The 19,564-nt window shown below is 34.5% G+C and overlaps 1 protein-coding gene across 11 annotated transcripts in view; it reads left to right on the top strand.

The window, feature by feature from the left end:
* CCDC88A (coiled-coil and HOOK domain protein 88A) overlaps positions 1-19,564 on the top strand; it is a 195,923-nt gene that overhangs the window by 107,045 nt on the left and 69,314 nt on the right. For all 11 annotated transcript variants that reach the window (XM_027131699.1, XM_027131700.1, XM_027131697.1 and 8 more), the window contains 5 exons: positions 2,032-2,101; positions 4,058-4,116; positions 7,682-7,765; positions 9,463-9,603; positions 16,675-16,847. In XM_027131699.1, coding sequence (XP_026987500.1) covers positions 2,032-2,101; positions 4,058-4,116; positions 7,682-7,765; positions 9,463-9,603; positions 16,675-16,847 — 527 coding nt within the window. The remainder of the gene's footprint in view (positions 1-2,031; positions 2,102-4,057; positions 4,117-7,681; positions 7,766-9,462; positions 9,604-16,674; positions 16,848-19,564) is intronic.

Raw genomic sequence — 19,564 nt, 5'->3', positions numbered from 1 at the left:
CAAACTGTATTAACACAGGAGGTCACTGATGGTACCATATGATAAAAGAATATATGAGATTGCTTTTATCTTTGTGGAGAGACTAAGATAGCATTAGAGAATGAGGTATTAGAATAGGCAGGAAGTGGGGAGCCACCTGAGGAAGAGGATGTAAGAAAGAGGTGGTGAACCATATTAAAGATTAGTACCTATTTGGACAATTTCCTTATAACTCTGCCAACATAGAATGTTACATGGTACATCAATAAAATAGATTGTCTTGACTTAGATTATCTCCACTAAAAAGGATATAAACAAAACAATGATTGCTTTTTTTTTTTTTTTTTTTTTTTTTTTTTGGTTCGCGGGCCTCTCACTGTTGTGGCCTCTCCCGTTGTGGAGCACAGGCTCCGGACGCGCAGGCTCAGCAGCCATGGCTCACGGGCCCAGCCGCTCCACGGCATGGGGGATCTTCCCGGACCGGGGCACGAACCCATGTCTCCTGCATCAGCAGGTGGACTCTCAACCACTATGCCACCAGGGAAGCCCAATGATTGCTTTTTTTAATGCATCTCTCTTATTTATGCTTTCTTTTAAATATGTACAAATATAGTCCTGAAAATTTTGCTTTAGGGCAAGGAAACTAAAAATTGCAATTAATTTGAAATTTATTTCTTTAAGTCCATTTAACTGTTACATACTTGGCTATAGAATATTTTATCTTGGCATAACTTGCTTTTAACTGGAAAACTCATTTATTAAATATCCAAACTCAGTATCAATCCTTGGAATAAGTGATTTTAGCAATTTTTGACACTTACTATTCTTAACTGTATTTACTAATGTGATGCACATACTGAATATGTAGTTTTCTCTAAATGTGTGCATATTTTTGGTGTTAGTTTTTTTAAAACTAGTAAATATAACACTGAAGAAATTTTTTGAAACTTTCTAATACATATCTGAAAGAAATTACAGATAAAAGATCAATTCTACCTAGCCTCTGGTGTCATGTCACATTCTGGCTATAGGAAACCGCTTTTGAGGATCTAGAATCACACATCTTTAAAAAAGTAATAAAGGTTAACTTTTCATGGTTATTTGCTTCCTCATCATAGTGTTAAGGAAAGAATGATTCAGAAGGAATTGAATACTTAACAAAAAATTATTCCTCAGCAACTAGTTATGTCTGAATGTGTAGTGAAAGCCAAATTGTAAAGACACTCACAGTTATTTCATAATCTTGCAAAGATTCAGTATTATCACATTAAACTAATCAATCCTGTAGTCTAATTCATCCCAGACCCTTTGTAGCATGTCATTGTTAGTAGTTATAGTGATAGACATGATGTGTTCTCTCATTTCCTCAAAGAAGAGGTAGTATAAACAGAAGATGCATACTTAGTGTATAACCAAAATGAATAATTTGGAGGCATTCAATTTTCTGAATCATCCTGTACCATCAGAATTTGTATATATTCTTGTCACAAAAAGTTTGACAGAAGTCAAAGGAAGTAAAACATGAATTGTAGATAGGAGAGAAATAACGAGTCACTGAGGAAGAGCTCACTTTAATGAAATACTCGTAAGATAGGATTTTTAATGAACTAACTAGCTTTCTTAATTTTACTATCAGTTGATTTTTTAGTTCTCTCAGAGAGAAGTAACAAAAAAAACTCAAGATACACACACTTGATCTTTTAATTGAGGAAAGTTGTTTAATTATCTAATACCTAAAATTCAGATTTCCAAATAATAGGTATTAGACCAGTTCAACTTGGACACTTATTTGATGGACATTTGATATGTTTATTAACTTAAGCCTATCTGATAATTATAATTTTAGTTATTTAATTCATTAACTTATAGTTACAAAAGATTTAAGACTTTTTAGACATCTTTTTTTTCACATTTTTTAAGCTTTTTAATTGCAGTATACCTCTGTAGGTAAAGTATGCCTACAGAGATGTGCACGAATCATAAGTTACAGCTTGTTGAGTAATTATCCTGTCAGCATTACCCATATAACAACCTTTGGGTATCTTTTTATAGGAGACTTTGCAGCAGTTGATTATGATGTCTTTGCCAAATGTCTTAATCATTGGCAAAAATCCCTTTTCTGGTAAGTATTAAAATTAGCATAATGTGATAATAAAGTCTTATCTTTGTGTAATATTATGATGCTTACCAAGATCTTGCTAATTTCCATTAACTCACTAGGTTTTTTGTGAGTCTATAGGGAAAGTTGGAGGTGATATTCCATTTTATATAGAGAAAGTAAACAGAATGTTTGTAAGTCGTAGATGGGATCAGACATACATTTTACATTAAGTCCAGTGTTTTTTTTTTTTACTCTACCAAGTCGATACTTTTCTGTGATGATTTTTAGTGTCTTATAAACAAGTATAGAAGATAAGTACAGCAGTTATAAGCTTAAAAGAACATAACCTTAGAAAAGAAGTGATTTTGAAATAATTTCTAGGTTTTATAGCTACTATCTACCATTGCCAAAGTTGTTTGAATCTGAGGTTTTACTGATTGATATGTTGTAATTTATATTAAACTACTTTTGAGTGGAAAAAAGATGAGAAGATAATCTTAGATAATTTAAATTATTTTCTTCAAAGTTTCTGCCCTTTACCAGATTTTAAGTGCGACATGTTCAGGGTTTTAATTTTTGAACAGTTGGGGAAATTAGCAGCTACCTAACAGTTTCAACAAAGGACTTATTCTTACAGGCATGTAACCCAAATCAAGTATATCTTCTCCAATTCCCAGTCTCACTCTCAGTCAAAACAAACAAAAATAAAACCAAAATAAAAACGAAATCCAAGCAGCTGTTTTCATTGAGCAAACTACAAATTAGATGGGGTGAATTAGGAGTTTAGATACTCTTTCGAGATATTCTGGAATATTTTAATATACAAATAAAAAATGTAAAAAACATTTTGTATGTAGAATGGAATTGTTTTCAATTCCACATGCATTTAATAATTACTTACCAAGTTAGAGGGACCAGGAATATAAAGAAAATGGTTTATGCTCTGGAGGGTCTTGTGTTGTGGCGAGAGATACACAGATTACTGGGAAATCATGTAATAATTAGTGCAAAGTAGAGAGATGTAAGAATGTTAAGGCTTATAAAATATGGAGCCATTGATTATTCTTAAAGTTGGTAGATTAGTGAGGGTTGGAGACCATTGGTGGTTGGGTCAGGGAAGACAACACAGAGATGTTAGAGCTGTGCCTAGGATTGTGATTAGATTAGTAAGTAGTTCATTAGAGGGACGAAGAGTAGGGAAGAAAGACAGGCAGAGGGAGTAACAGAAGTTAAGGCAGTGGTGTGTGTATATATGTATGTATATTTGGGGAAGCGTGATTAGTGTGGCTAAGAAGGTAGGTTGTTTCATGGAGAGTAGGAGGAAATGTTTGAGAAGACAGATTGGCCTGATGGTGAAATTCTGGCCAGAGAAGTGACTTTTTTTTTGTCAGCTGAATGTTTTAAGAAAATTTGAATTGAATGCTGTTGGACAGTGAATGTACTGTCCAGTTCTGTTACAGACCATAAACTTTATTCAGCTTGTTATATACATTTATTTTACCAGCCTCACCGTAACTGATATTTAAGGTTTTGATTTTCATGAATCTACGCAGGGGAAAGCCGTTTACATTTTATAGGTAGATGAATCATATAAGGTCAGTGTTTCAGAAAGAAAACGCCAATAGGCCTAAGACCTATTAGGAACCATTTTGGCTGGCTGTGGCATGTCTCTATAGTAGAGGTTCCTAATTTGGTATGCTGGTGTAGTATAATGACGTACGGAGAAGTAGTGGATTTAGAGGTAGCATCCTTTATCACACAGAGCTTTGAAAGCTGTTTTATCTGTACTGCAGCCCTTCAAAATTCCTCTTACCATATTGTGCACACACAGAGCTGCTTTTCTGAATTCTCCACTGCACTTATAAACTTAATCCCTTGGTCAAGTTGTTGTGAATATCACCTCTAGAAGTAATACTACCACTCTAAGAGAGTTGAACTAAAGTAAAATGTTGTACTTAGTAGTTGTTTTTATTTCAGAACAAGGCACAGAAGAAGTTAAAAAGTTGCTTTTACTTTTACTGGGTTGCGCAGTTCAGGTAAGTTAAAATAATTCTTCGTATTTTTATTTTAATAACTTTTTATAAATTTTTCAGGCTCTAGTTTCTGAGAGACTTAAGGATGGGCCATTGGTGTTCAAAGTCCATGTTAGAAAATTTTAAATAACTGTATAACCTCCTAAGGAGAAGGTTTTTGAAGAAAAACACTCATTCTGTTACTTTATTTCAAACTTTAGTTATATTATCAGGTAGTCATAATCATTTAAAACATCTAATTCTTTTTTTTTATTCGAGGCTTTTAAAGGCCCCAGCTTTTCAAGTTTCCCTAGAGGTACCCTTAAAAACCTCTCCCAGAACATCCTATGATTTATGCACGCATGTGTGTGTGTTACAGAAGGGAAGAGGATTGATGATCAAAAGGAGGCAGAAATTATGAAATCACGATAATCTGCTGGCTTAGGAATCAATTAATGTAATAGAATTAGAAGTAACTTTAGTGCCCATAACACTTTAAAAACTGTATATAAAGATAAAAGAGAGCTTAATTTTAAGTGGAAAAAAGTTTGCTGATGATGATTTAGTCTTCACAAGAGTCTTTATAGTTGGAAGTGAAACTGTTTATAGTTCTGTTTTTAACACCATACTCTCTTTATGCTCTAGAGCTGGGCTGTCAGTAGAATAGCCACTAGCCACGTGTTGCTATTTAAGTTTAAATTAGTTACAATTGAATAAAATTACAGTTTCAGTTTCTCAGTTGCACTAGCTATATTTCAATAGTCAGTAGCCACAGTTAGCTAGTGAGTACTTGTATTGGACAACACTGATATTCTGATTATTCAACTTCAAAGTGAATCTTCTCATTCTATCTTTTTTCCGTCTTGGTACTCTTTCTCGTTTCTAGCCTTCAAGAACCTATCAACTTCATTCGATATTCTTTAAGAAAACCTAACCTATTTATAAAACATTTTCAGAATTCTTAAAACTTTCAGAGTTTGAACAGAGGTGAGATTTAGTACAAATTGTGGGTATTTTAAGGTAAAGGAAGAATTCTCATTGATCTGTGTTGAGACTGTGTTACAGGGTGAGCTTTTAAAGGTAGTATAAATAAACAGTGGCTCTAGGACTTAGAAAAGGGAAGTGTATGTGTTTAAACTGAAGGCAGACAAAGGTATGGCAGTTGAATTGGGGGACCCTTCAGTGAGTCATACTTATTATAACCCTGCCATTTTATATATGTTCACTGGCTCAAACTATACATAAGTCACTTTTGGAAGCATAACATTTAAAAATTGGGGTTACCATACCTAAAAAGTTAGTTATTTTATATATGCCACAAATGTACTATCCAAAAGTCATTCTTAATTGTTCTCACTATGCCTGTCAAATATTATTTACTAGACCAAAAAAATTCTTGTTTTTAAACCTGGTAGTTTTTATCACATCCCTCCAAAACTCTGACTTCCTAGTCATAGATGGGAACTGTACATTTCTCATAATTTAATTTTAAATTTAATTTAAAATTAATTTAATTTAATTTTAAATTTCATTGAATTTCTATATCATCCTAATAATTTTGCTTTTATAGGATAAGGAACTTTCTGCACTGATAGAAATGTGCTTAATTAAATTAAATTTTATGGAAGTAGAAATAAAATATTATGATGTACACTAATCATTAGAGAAATGCAAATCAAAACTACAGTGAGGTATCACCTCACACCAGTCAGAATGGCCATCATCAAAAAAAGTACAAAGAATAAATGCTGGAGAGGGTGTGGAGAAAAGGGAACCCTCTTGCACTGTTGGTGGGAATGTAAATTGATACAGCCACTATGGAGAACAGCATGGATGTTCCTTAAAAACCTAAAAATAGAGATACCATATGACCGAGCAATCCCACTGCTGGGCATATACCCCGAGAAAACCATAATTCAAAAACAGTCATGTACCACAATGTTCATTGCAGCTCTATTTACAATGGCCAGAACATGGAAGCAACCTAGGTTTCCATCGACAGATGAATGGGTAAAGAAGATGTGGCACATATATACAATGAAATATTACTCAGCCATAAAAAGAAACAAAACTGAGTTATTTGTAGTGAAGTGGATGGACCTGGACCTAGAGTCTGTCATACAGTGTGAAGTAAGTCAGAAAGAGAAAAACAAATACTGTATGCTAACATATATATGGAATCTAAAAAAAAAAACTGGTTCTGATGAACCTAGGGGCAGGACAGGAGTAAAGACACAGATGTAGAGAATGGACTTGAAGACACGGGGAGGGGGAAGGGTAAGCTGGGACGAAATGAGAGAGTAGCACTGACATATATACACTACCAAATGTAGAACAGATAGCTAGTGGGAAGCAGCCGTATGGCACAGGGAGATCAGCTTGGTGCTTTGTGACCACCTAGAGAGGTGGGATAAGGAGGGTGAGAGGGAGATGCAGGAGGGAGGGGATATGGGGATATACGTATGCATATAGCTGATTCACTTTGTTATACAGCAGAAACTAACACAATACTGTAAAGCAATTATACTCCAATAAAGTTGTTTAAAAAATGTTATGATATAATAAATGTGTAGAGTGTAAATCAGAACCTTGCTAAGTTTCTTACTGACCAAAGAGCCAAGTTTCCTTTTTTGAGTATAGTGTCTTCACTAGTAGTTCAGTAATTGGCCCAAGAGATGCAACTAAGCTAGACAAGAGAGTGCTGTCTGTTTTGTATGCACTTCTCATTTGGTAACTGTAAGAATACCGTTAAACGCAGTTGGATTGCAGTATAAGAGAGGTAGACAAGAGGCAGAGAGTAAGATGCATGTTAAACTGTTATTCAGTACTGAATGGAAAGAAAAAGATGAGGTTTGCATTGTAATATTTTTAGTTTATATAACGTTTTTTAAAAGGTACACAATAAATAATTGCTGCCTTTATTCCACTTGATACATGTGTACTTGTATATACATTCTTAAATTTTGCCCCTGGTAACTTTGTGTTAGAAACAAATCAAATATTTATTGTATTACCTTATATGTGTTGAACTGGGCCACAAAAGTAGGTTTCTTTTATTGAGATTGATAGGATGAAGATGTGAGAATGAATTGTAAGCCTGAAGTAAAAATTGCTTAAAATTTTTTTTCCAAGAAAAAGGGCTGTGTTGTTTGATGATAGGCAAAGACTGACTGAGCATTTTGGCTGTATTCCGAATTCTGCCACTGACTCACTGTGTTTTTTGGCAAGTAACTTATCCTCTCTGAAACAAGTTCTTGATTCTTTACTTCTCTGTTTGTAAAGTTAGCCTAATTATATTGTACTGACCTTAGATGGTTTGTGTAATGGTTACCCGCTTTAGAACTTAAAACTTTTCAGCGTAAAAATGGTATGGATTTTCAATATGTTGCTTTTTAAATAAATATTTCTAAATTGTTATCTTTCTATTAGGGTAGGTGTATTAGAGATCATTTAAATGCAAAACAAAACCCTCATTGTGCTGTTCAAAATGTAGCCAAGCTTTTTAGCTTAATGAATTTTTGGTTATTTACAACATATTAACAACTATACCCTATAAAGTATGAATGATTGGTTTATTCGTTTCTCTTAGTGTCAGAAAAAAGAAGAATTTATTGAAAGAATTCAAGGTTTAGATTTTGATACAAAAGCAGCAGTTGCCGCACATATTCAAGAGGTAATAATCTGTATACAATTTTTATGTATTTTTATGAAGCTTGTGGTATGTTTTATTTGTATGTCTCCCCAAATACCATCATGGATTAAGCAAGAATAAATCAAAGTCAATTATAGATGAACTCTGCTTTTAGAAAAATTATCTTCTTTTCTTTAGACATAGTTTCTTAAATGAATTATCTTCTACGTGGCACAGTGCTGACTACAGATGTACTGTTGCCTTTATCCATAGGGATATAGGCAGAAAGTGCTATTTGAGGAACGTATATTTCTTTGTTAGACATCACAGCATGAATAGTATAGTAAATGGAAGCAGCACAAAGTGGATCACTGCCTGTAATTCAAAACTAAAGTGAGGTAAGATGATAATACTAACCTATTAGTATTATGTGATTCCAGTGATTTTTTTTTTTAGTGAATGGGCACAGCATAATTTCTACTGAAGATATTACTTGAATTATAAACACATTAGTGATTTATAACATCCATATAAAAACCTAAATGGAGGACATAGTGTACAATGTCAAATAATTGAAGCTAATATTTATTTGTTAAGATTGTTTTTAAAAGCTGCTATTTCTGCATCTGTCTAGTCTTGGGCTTTTAATCTTGCGTACTTTAGAGTTTTTAGAACTACAGCATGTTAAATTTTACATGCTGATTAGAAAGAGAACTAAGGAAAGGGAGAGAGTTTTAAATAGTGAGAATTGTTGTGTTTAAATATTCTCTATTTAAATGACTTTGTGTTCCATATATCATCTTTTCTCTTAGTTAATATTCAAAGAGCCCCGCTTTCTGGTCAGTAATATTGTCAGCAGTAAGTGTATTAGTACTCTACAAGATACAGTTTTGTTGGTAGTTTCCCTTTATATATACATATATATGTTCGTTTCTGTTAGCTTTGTGATTTGTATTTGATTTTGAATAAATGCTGAGTACCGCAAGTTACTAAATTTGCCACCATTCTTGAAAGTGTTATTTTTGCTGTTTATTGTGAAAGTTAAAGCAAAATATCAGAATCACAGTGAGAAATGGAAAGCAAGAAATAAGTATTTCACTCATATAACTTTTCCATTCTTTTAAAACTCTTTATACTGGGCGTCCTTTTCTCCTAAGGTTCTATGACAGTGTCTTCTTCAGAATCTATAAAGACTTAGCTTTTCAAGTATAAAAGTGCAATAACCTATATCCTACAGGATTAAAACTTTTGCTTTTGAATTCAAGTACAATAAACTTAGTCTTATCTAAGGAAAAGATTAATTGAGTTTGTTAAAGCAGTTGCCAGACCTATTAGTATTACCTTCCCTTAAGAATGTCTTGAATTAAGTATTTTATTTTTGGGACTTCCCTGGCGGTCCAGTAGTTAAGACTCCGTGCTCCCAATGCAGGGGGGGTGCAGGTTCGATCCCTGGTTGGGGAACTAAGATCCCACGTGCTGCGCGGTGTGGCAAAAAATAAAAAATAAAGAAATTAAATATCTTATTTTTTAGTTGACTAAATTCATTTAAAGATTACATTTAGTAAAAATAATTTTAGTAGAAGCCTTTTCATCATTCATTAATTTCAAGATATCATATTTGCTTTTCATATTTTTATTATATGGGATATATAGTATTTAAGCTAATATTATACTAAAATTAAATGTATTTTTAAGTATTAGCCATTTAAAAAATTGTTTACTTTGGTTGCTCTCTAAAGGTAACCCATAATCAGGAAAATGTGTTTGATCTACAATGGATGGAAGTGACTGACATGTCTCAGGAGGAAATAGAACCACTCTTGAAAAACATGGTATTGCATCTAAAAAGACTTATAGATGAGAGAGATGAGCATTCGGAGGTTTGTAAATTTCTTTTAGTATATTAGGAAAGTTTACTTTCCAAAAAACTTCAGAGATTTTTCAGAATTGATACTTTGTTTCTTAGGGACAGGTAATAAAGTACTATATGTCTTTTGTGCAACACAGGAGCCAGAAAGGCTGCATAGGAGCCCCAAATTGCTAGTAAACACATTGCAATTAGGTTTTCTTTTCTCCTTCCTTTTAAATTACTCTGATTTTGTTCTTGTGTTTTTTAACTCATCCCCATAGTTCTGGCAACAGTACAGAAGTATGAAACTAAAAATATCGTTGATGTAAGTGGAAAAATCATTGCCTTTTCAAGGTAGAAGAATTTGCTTAAGGTTAATTTTGTAGTTTTATTGCCACATTTTGAGATTGGAAAAATAAATGTTAATAAAAGGAGAATAACAGGTGTTCTGAATAAAATGTCCCACAAAAGGTCTCATATTTTTGTAGTCAGTATAATGAGATATGATTTTAGAAAAAAGAATTATTATAAACTCCTTTAAGAGAGTACTTTGGTTTTTAAAAAGAGTAAAATTGCACCAGATTTTTTGCCTGCACTCTCTGAAAGCAGCCTTATAATTTTTAAAGGAGTCTAGACATTACTGCATGTGATGGTGAGTAATATTTTCTTAATAGCAGACCAAAGTACTCTGTCATTCTGGAGAATGTAAAACTTTGATTATTTGCTCCATTTACGTGAGAGAGATGATTTGAACTTATTTATAGAGAATTTGATTACTCTTGGGACTAATGAAAGACTACATAGGTGAAATTTCTAAAGATTTTTTTGGAACAAAAAACTTTCACATCACTATAAAATATATTCATTTCTGATGGGAATTTTCAGTTTTTCTTAAGGCATTAAAAGAGAAGAAAATATAGGAAGTAAATATTTTAGAGCAACAACTAAATTTTTTTAAAAATCTAAGTGAGACCAAAGGAAGAAAAGAGTGAGTTGCGCAACATCCCTAATATATATCATCCTTACCCTGAGATATTTAGATTACTTTATTTTCAATCTGAACCATATTTTGAACCATATGCTATATAATTTTTTATGTTAGTGTCTTTTTGCTGTTTTATCCATTTTCTATAACATTTCTCTATTTGCGTTTCAAGATATTAAAGGTATTTTGAAAAGGTGTCTTCCAGCTTCTTAGGAATTACTTCTAAAAATCTGTACTTTGGTTTCATATGACTGATGGATATGTAAAAGTTGTTTGATCTCACTTACATGAAATAATTAATATGGAGTGAAGAAGGATGTTATTTTGGAGAAATATAAACAAAATACTTGTCATTACATGATTTGTGTCAAAACTAAAAGGAATGTGAAACACTATATAGCATGATTGTTTGAAAAACCGTTTAAAAATCTGTTATCCTGCCTGATTAAGCATTTTAGTTGAATTTGTTTTTCTAACAAGGAAAAAAATGTTTTCTAAATACCTGAGGCAGGAGAATGTAGTCACATTCTCCTGCCTCAGGTATTTGGAAAACAAATTTCTAGCTGGTTTAAACTCACTTCTCTGGGGGAAAAAAACCTCAATTTGGATAAACAGTGGACTAGTTAGAAAAGATAATTAAAAATAATTGTGAAAAATATTAGACACATGTAAATACAGTATGTAAATATAATAATTCGGTATCATTCAATTGGATTGAAACAAGTTCTTATTAACATTTTCCCTTTAACTTTTTTCTGTTTTTTTCTTCCAAAATATTTTATTAATTAATTTTATATAAAAAAACAAAATAGGAGAAAGTTATGTATCACACTGAATAGCATATTGAGAGCAATGTTTATGGCTGTGGTTTCTAATTTCTCTACAAAATTAACTAGCCATGATGGAGTAAAGAGAGAAAGAGTAAATATCATATTCATATTTTTTGGAGCACTTCAAAGTACAGATAGCTTGGTGCTAATTTTTAAGTGCAGAGAAAGCTTATAATAAAATAGACTTTAAAAATAACAAATAAAAATCTGTACATTAAAGATATTTTTAAGGCCTTTCTGTGTACACAGCACTATGTAGAAAGAAAATTGTGGAGAGAAGAGCCATCCCATCAGGTGTTACAGGTCTGGCCCACTTCAGCTTTCAGCACCATCTCCTCTTTTCCCAAGTGGAAAGTGTCAGTCAGGCTGAAAAGGGCCACAGGCGTCACCAGGGAGACATAGCGCTCCTTGTCCGTGCTGTGCTTATCCGCTAGCACCATAGTGAAGGAATAGAATGGGATTCTGCCTGGACTGCAGAGCTAGTGCTGGAGGCATAATCTTTGTTCCTATCCTGCCAGTGAGGGTCGGGAACATGGCCTGCCAGCACAAGATGATGTATTGAAGATCCAGGTCACACTGTGCTTGCTGTAGCATTTCTTGCTGCAGCCAGTAGAGATTTGGGGCTGTGGGTGTGGACACAGTGAGGAGTCTCCTTTTCTCATAAAACTGATCCAGAAGTCATAAGACTGCTGTTCTGATGCCCACATTGATATTCATGGTTACACAGGTGGGCTCCATGCCAGACCAAGCCAGACTGAATTGACAAACTCAGGCAGGGCTACCCTGTGGCTTGTGGCCACCAATGCAGGACAACTTGCAAGTGGCTCCATAACTATTGCTGCCAGACATTTCATGTAACTGTTCCCTGGGATGTTGAATTTTGTCGCAGCATCTGACTGTGACTTTAACTAGAAATTTGCAGATCCCCTTGTTCTCAGCTCTGTCATAGACTATGTACTGTATCTTGTGATCTCCTTCAGGAAAATTTGAGTCTGGGGGGGAGGGCTTTTAGAATAACATCAGTAGAATGTTGTTTGCTGTGTCTGTTCCCTCGGGTATCTCCCAGGACACTGAGGACTGTCAGCTTATTAGGATCAGAAATGTGTTCTTTCATACTTGGGCACTTGATTCTGGGAGATTCCGTATCATCACAGGCTGGTCGGCTGCTCTAGGCTTTGTTGTCCGCTCCCATTTCAGTGTGTATCCTGGCGAGCAGTAGTACTCACACTGGGAGTTGAAGTGGGCATCTAAAGCACTTAAATCCTCCACTTGCTGGCATGGCAAGAATTGGGAGCCGCAGGCTATCCACAGGGGATGCTCCCCCTTGTCAGAACAGAGAGCCCTTTTTCCTGTTTTTATTGATCTTTTGTAATAATTGTTTCACTTCGATCTAGAAAATATAATTTGGTCGCCCTATTTTTAATTACTCTTCATTTTTTTGTTCTTAACGCTATGAAACAAGAATCTCTTCAGTCCTCTCCCTTTACCAAAAACCAAATATTTATCGTCACTGTTTATGCCAGACTTTGTGTTATAAGTTTATTGTATACTATCTTAGTAAGTCTGCGCAATAACCCCATTTTATAGATGAAGATTCTCAAGTTCAGAGAAGTTAGGTAACTTGTCCATTCTAACTCCAACGCTTGTGTCCCTAACCTTTAGAACACCTTTGCCTAAATCTGTGATTGTGCTGAGCACATCTCTGATTCTTTTTCTTAATGACGAGTTCTATAAGTAGAATTATTGTCACCAGAATTTTTTTAGCATTGTTGTATCTTTTTATGTTCATTCTTTAACATATATTAATAAATACCTGCTTTTTGCAAGATCTTGTGCTAGAGTATGTGGGAGCAACAAACTGACAAACTTTCAAAAAAGAACCAAAGATTGTTACAATCTAATAGGGAAATTATTTTAATAAACGAATTAACTGTAATAAAAATTTGAAAGTGACAAGTACCAAAAAAGACACATATATCTAAAAAAATACTATAGGAATTTAAAGAAGGAAGATATTACTTGCAACCATTAGTGGAATGTCTAGGATCGGAAGAATCAGAGAAGGCTTTAGAAATTAAAGGTATGCCTTAATAACATTTCCTGTCAGATTTTTTGAAAATGTTTGGAGTTCTTGAGCTCAAGAAACTACCACTATTAGAGAAAAGTCAAAATGTCTACATAATCTTTAATGGAAAATATCTGTGGATACTCTTACTTCTCAATACCAGGTTTCTTTCTCTTTAAAAAATATTTTGCAGCCCATAGATTTTTTGTGCTCTGTTTGTTGGCATCTGGAAGTTCTTGATACTTTAATGTCACCACCTGCTAATTTCAAACGTAATATGTGTCTTCAATACTTTTCTTGAGTTTTCCGTTTTGTGAATCATTCAGTTAAATATTTTTGAGCAGCTCTTTTTGTGCACACTACTATGGTGGATAACATCAGGGATACCAAGGAAGCATAAGAAAGATTGAATCTGGTTTATTAAAAAAAAACATTGTAAATGAAAAATTGTAAGACGGCATAAAATTAAGTTCTAGTTTGTTCATGAAAGAGATATTTAGTTAATACTGTGTGCAGGTGTTATTGTTAAAGACAGGAGATGTTAGAAGGCAAGATTAAAGATAATTGAGACAGTAAGAAAATATACAGATAAAAGTTGATTCTGTGAAGTTTGAGCTTGGGCTACTATGGAAATTAGTAACACTGTTCACAGAGTTACTGTCTCTCCCCTCACAGAGACAGGGAAGTTGGGCTGGACATACTGGGTAGATGGACAAGATGAAGTAATGTCAGTGAACAAACCACCCTTCAAAAAGTAGCACTGAAAGAGAAATAGTAGAAGGATAGTAAAGGAAAAATGTGATTTTTTTTCCCCCTTAGATAGTAGAAACTTGTATGTCTTTGAAGAACAAGGAGAAAAAACCAATAGGAAGAGAGAAATTGAAAATGTTATAGAAGTAAGGAATATATGTTGGGAATAAGAGATGCATAAAAACGGAGGAGTTTATCACAGGTGGTTTTGTTTCTTTGACAAGTTGGAGAAGGGGTCATTTGTTGGAAGTGATGATAGCAGTTTGTAGTTGGGGGCTTATGTAGAGAAAAGGGAATATATTTACAACAGCCATTGTGGGAAAATTTTGCCAGGAAATCATCAAGATTTTCAATAAACGAATTGATGGGCATTGGAAAGAGCTTAATTGAAAGTGAATGGCAATTTCTGTAGTAGGGCTGTATATTTTTTTTGGTTTGTTTTGTTTTTTAGAGTTCTTTATCACCTTGGAGCAGAAATAGAAAAACTGATGGTAGGTAAGGAAAATGACATAGTGTTTGAGTCAGACTTGAATTTGAACTCCTGTTATGCCTAACCATTAGACGTGTAACTTTGGTTAAGTTATTTAATCTATATGCACCTCAGTTTCCTTATGTCTAAAATAGATGTAAAGCCTCTATTGCCAATTATAGTATTGGTTAAGATCTTGTTGGAAAATCCCCTAGCTAGGGGTTCTATACATATTAGTTCCCTTTTGTTTTTTCCTCAAAGAGTGAGCCATAGTCAAAGAATGGCATGGTGGGCTTCCCTGGTGGCGCAGTGGTTGCGAGTCCGCCTGCCGATGCAGGGGACACGGGTTCGTGCCCCGGTCCGGGAAGATCCCACATGCCGCGGAGTGGCTGGGCCCGTGAGCCATGGCCGCTGAGCCTGTGTGTCCAGAGCCTGTGCTCTGCAGCGGGAGAGGCCACAGCGGTGAGAAGGCCCGCATACCACAAAAAAAAAAAAAAAAAGAATGGCATGGTGGTGTTAAATTAGAAAGTAAGGGTGACATTTAACAGCCTAATTGTAGTTCCAGGCTGAGTAGAAACTCTAGGGTAGCCAAGAATAATATATTTGACTGGGCAAAAAGGGGGAACTGAGTGATTAGAGGTTCAGGCATAGGAATGGTGATATGGCTCAAGAGAGGAATGGTTCTTTCACTGGAGAAGCCTGTATGTATTGGATTGGAAGTGGATGTGGAGTTGTAGAGAGAAAGGGAACTGGGAGGTCATATTCTGAGGTTTATCAGTAGGAATACTGGAATCTGTGAAAGCAGTAGTTGGACAGACCTTGATTTGTGCTCAAATGTATTGCAAGAAATGAATAAAGAAATGAATTCTGATGGGTGGTTTAAAAAAAGAAGAAGAAAAGTAATGATTCAATGAGGGCATTGTAAGACTTGGTGATGAGAGGCAAAGTGAGGATGGTGATTTCATGTTCCTGAGGTGTAACTCTACCCATTCCATCTGGAGCAGAAGGACAGATGAAATGTCTACCAAAGACAATTTCTGTTTGCCTGGGAAGTTTGAAAGAAAATCTGAGAAAGTGGTTTAGAATAAGAGAATTTTCCAGTAAGAGGAAAATTAGGGGAATGGAGGAATATGATTGAGATACATGTAGGTTAAATAGCCCTTAAAGTTCAGATTTAGGATAAATAGAAGATTTGTGTCCCATGGTGGGTCTCTAGAGAAAGGAATAAAGTTAAGCTTTGAGACGGGAAGCAATTAGAACTAGTATTGTAAGAGAGAGCATAGGATATGGAGTGAAGAGACTGGTCTGGAGTCTTGGCATTGCTATGAACTAGTTGTGAGATCATGGGCAAATCAGTCTCTGTGCCTCAGTTACCTTAGCTGCAGAATTAAGAGGTTGAACTAAACTTCTGAGGTTTTTTTAGGTCCCTCTGAGGTTTCTATTTACAATTCTAGAGGAGTGTTGTCCAATTCTGCAAGAATGGCAAGATTGTAATTCTGCACTGGTCCAGTGCGGTAACCACTAGCTACTTGTGGCTGTTGTGCTCTTGAAGTGTGGCTAATGTGACTAAGGAACTGTATGTTTAACTCTTTAACTTTGAGATTAGCCACTTGTGCTACTGGTTACCATGTTGGACAGCACAATTATAGACACATCACTCTTGAGTTAATTTCTTTACTATGTCAACAAGTCTTTTATGCCTTTCCAACAGTTGCTATCTGTTCTTATTTTACCACAATTTACTTTTTTTTGTTAAAACACTGGGAAGGGAAAGAAGTATTAAGTCTTGTTCTTCTGTTATCTACTAAATAGCTCATCCATCTACTGTTGAATAAAACTTAAAAAAATGACAGCTAAATATGACAAAGTTATTTTTGACCAAAGAATTCTTTTTTGATGTTGCAGTATAATACTTAGACTTAGTGACTAGTTTTGATGTGTTTGGTTCTCTGATACGCAAAATACTAAAAGTGATTCTGTGATTTATTTCTCTATTTCCTTAGACTATCGTTGAACTCTCTGAAGAGCGGGATGGTCTTCATTTTCCACCCCATGCCTCTTCATCTGCACAGTCACCTTGTGGTTCTCCAGGCATGAAGCGAACAGAAAGTCGACAACATCTGTCAGTGGAACTGGCAGATGCTAAGGCCAAGATAAGAAGGCTTAGGCAGGAATTGTAAGTTGTTGCTTTTCAAGGCTCATTGAATTTATATAGTTGCAAAGATGATCTAAACAATGTTTTTAGGCTTATGGAATATGGACGCGTGGTTCCCAGTTGCTAGGCTGTGTCAAAGTTTTTGGTAGTATTTGCCAAAGTGAGAAAAATAAGTAGACTGACATAAGGTTTTATTAATGCTAAATCTTATCAATTTAAAGGATGCCCTTTATTCTGTATCAGTTTAAAGCATGCCCTATTTTTCTAGTGTTAGGATGTCCTTTCTTTCATAAAATAATGTTTTTCCTTGGCAAATTGAGGTCTGCTTAATTTTTTAATTTCTTGAAATCCAAAACACTGGCAACCACTGATACAGATCAATAAGTTTAGCTTTTTTTAAATTAATGTTCTAAAAAACTGAATTTTTGGTATACAGTATTACAAAAAATAATTTTGTGTATCTTCTGCATCGAGTAATTGAAATGCCTGAGTCATGTATCAATACTTAGAAATGGTAAATATTCTGGTTGGTTAGTGCTGATGAAATTAATATCTATTTAACTTTCAAAGATCATTACAGGAAAGTCAGTATAAATGTCACATAGGCATTCCTTGGTAAACCACATGGAAAGAAATAACCAGTCTCTGCTGGAGATTTTCTGTATTGCAGTTTAAAAAGAACAAAGGAGTTTTGTATTTTAGGCTTTTTTTCTTTCTTTCTTTCCTTTTTTTTTTTTTTTTGGTTTGTCTTCCTGGAATTTTGGCTTTGGAGTGTAGATTTTAAATTTAAAACCGCAATATAGCAATTAAGTTTATTTACTGATTGTTTAAAACGGTTAGTTTAAGAAAGTGGTTGAATATGCAAGGTAGAAAAAATGTACAGTCCATAGGGAAATTTGAAAACAAAAAAATACAGCTTTCATTGTGAATGTCTGCATTATTATGTATCTATTGAAGTGAACACGCCCAGGATATTCTATAAACAGCTGCACCATGAAAATTAGGGAAGAGATTGCTGTTATTAGTTTGACTGGCAGTTAATGGATAGCCTAAACAGTGAGCACTAGTTGGTTCCATATAATTTAGCACAATCTTCTCCAGTCTTTAGATAAAGCATGCAATTAGAACTGCAGTGATGGCTGTGAATTCATTTAACATTTTGCACTATATTAGAATTTGATTTTAAAATAAAATTTACTTGGGCATAGCATTATTAAAATTCCAAGCAACTTAGAGACATTAGTAAAATTTGGTCTCATACGCTGATTGGAAAATGTAAATGAATAGTTTTAATGAGTAAATAAATATGCCAGATATAGCAAGTATTCCCAGTAACTAGCATTACATCAAATACCATCTCATATCTTTGTTGTCCTTTGAAAATGTGTCCCTTCATAGATTTCTTCCATTAACATTCGTTTTAAGTGTTTTTGTTGGGATAGATCTTTACTAAAGTGATGAAGTATGGAATCTTGGTGGATAAATTTAGTTCAGGTTGCCTTATACCTAATGCAAATAAATAATTGTAATGAGAACATGCAAATTAACTAACACCATACTTGTGGGTGGTACATCATAATATAATTGCTTTGGATTTATTAACATACAGAGTAAAAGTATAATTTGCAATTTAGATAGAACAAGAAGTAATTCCTTATAAATTTCACTTCTAAGCGGCAGTTACCACTATCAAAGGCTTCCTTTAATAATACTCTCTGTCTCCATGGATCCCATGTTTCCAAAGAGTTTTTCTCTCACACAAATGCTTTTTAAAAAACACAGTTTTATTGAGATCTAGTTCATATATCAGGAAATTTATCCTTTTAAAGTGTACGATTCAGTGATTTTTAGTTTATTTAGAATTCTGCAACCATCACATGCTGTCTAATTTCAAGACATTTTCATCATCCCAAAAGGAAACTCCATACCCATCAACAGTCACTGTCCATCCCTCTTTGCCCTCAGCTCCTCAGAACCACTAATACATTTTCTAGTTCTATAGATCTGCCTATTCTGGACATTTCATATAAGTGGATTCATATATTATGTGGCCTTTTGTGACTGACTTCTTTCACTTAGCATAATGTTGTCAGGGTTCATCCATGTTGTACCATATAGCAGTACTTCATTCCTTTTTATGGTTGAATAATATTCTCTCACATGGATATACCACATTTTGGTTACTCATTTATGAGTTGATGGACATTTGGATTGTTTCTACTTTTTGGCTGTTTAAATAATGCTCCTATGAACATTCATGTACACATTTTTGTGTATACATATATTTTCATTTCTCTTGGGTATTTACTGAGAAGTGGAAATGCTGGGTCATATAGTAGCTCTATGTTTAACCTTTTGAGGAACTGTCGAACTATTTCGCTGCACCATTTTACATCCCCACCAGCAATGTATGAGGGCTCCAGCATCTTGATATCCTCACCAATACCTGTTATTATACACCTTTTTGATTATAGCCATCCTCGTGGGTGTGGAGTGATACCTCATTGTGGTTTGACTTCCAGTTCCCTGATGACTAATAATGTTGAGTATCTTTTTTCTTAATAAATTTATTTATTTATTTTTGGCTACATTGGATCTTTATTGCTGACCCACAGGCTTTCTCTACTTGCGGTGAGCAGGGGCTACTCTTTGTTACAGTGTGGGGTCTTCTCATTGTGGTGGCTTCTTTTGTTGCGGAGCATGGGCTCCAGGCGCGCAGACTTCAGTAGTTGTGGCAT

This window comes from Aethalodelphis obliquidens, unplaced genomic scaffold (genome assembly GCF_003676395.1).
Source record: "Aethalodelphis obliquidens isolate GAN/ISIS:26980383/991018 unplaced genomic scaffold, ASM367639v1 scaffold40, whole genome shotgun sequence".
Classification (NCBI taxonomy): Eukaryota; Metazoa; Chordata; class Mammalia; order Artiodactyla; family Delphinidae; genus Aethalodelphis; species Aethalodelphis obliquidens.
The sequence above is the reverse complement of the archived record's forward strand: the minus strand, read 5'-3'. Positions and strand labels throughout refer to the sequence as shown.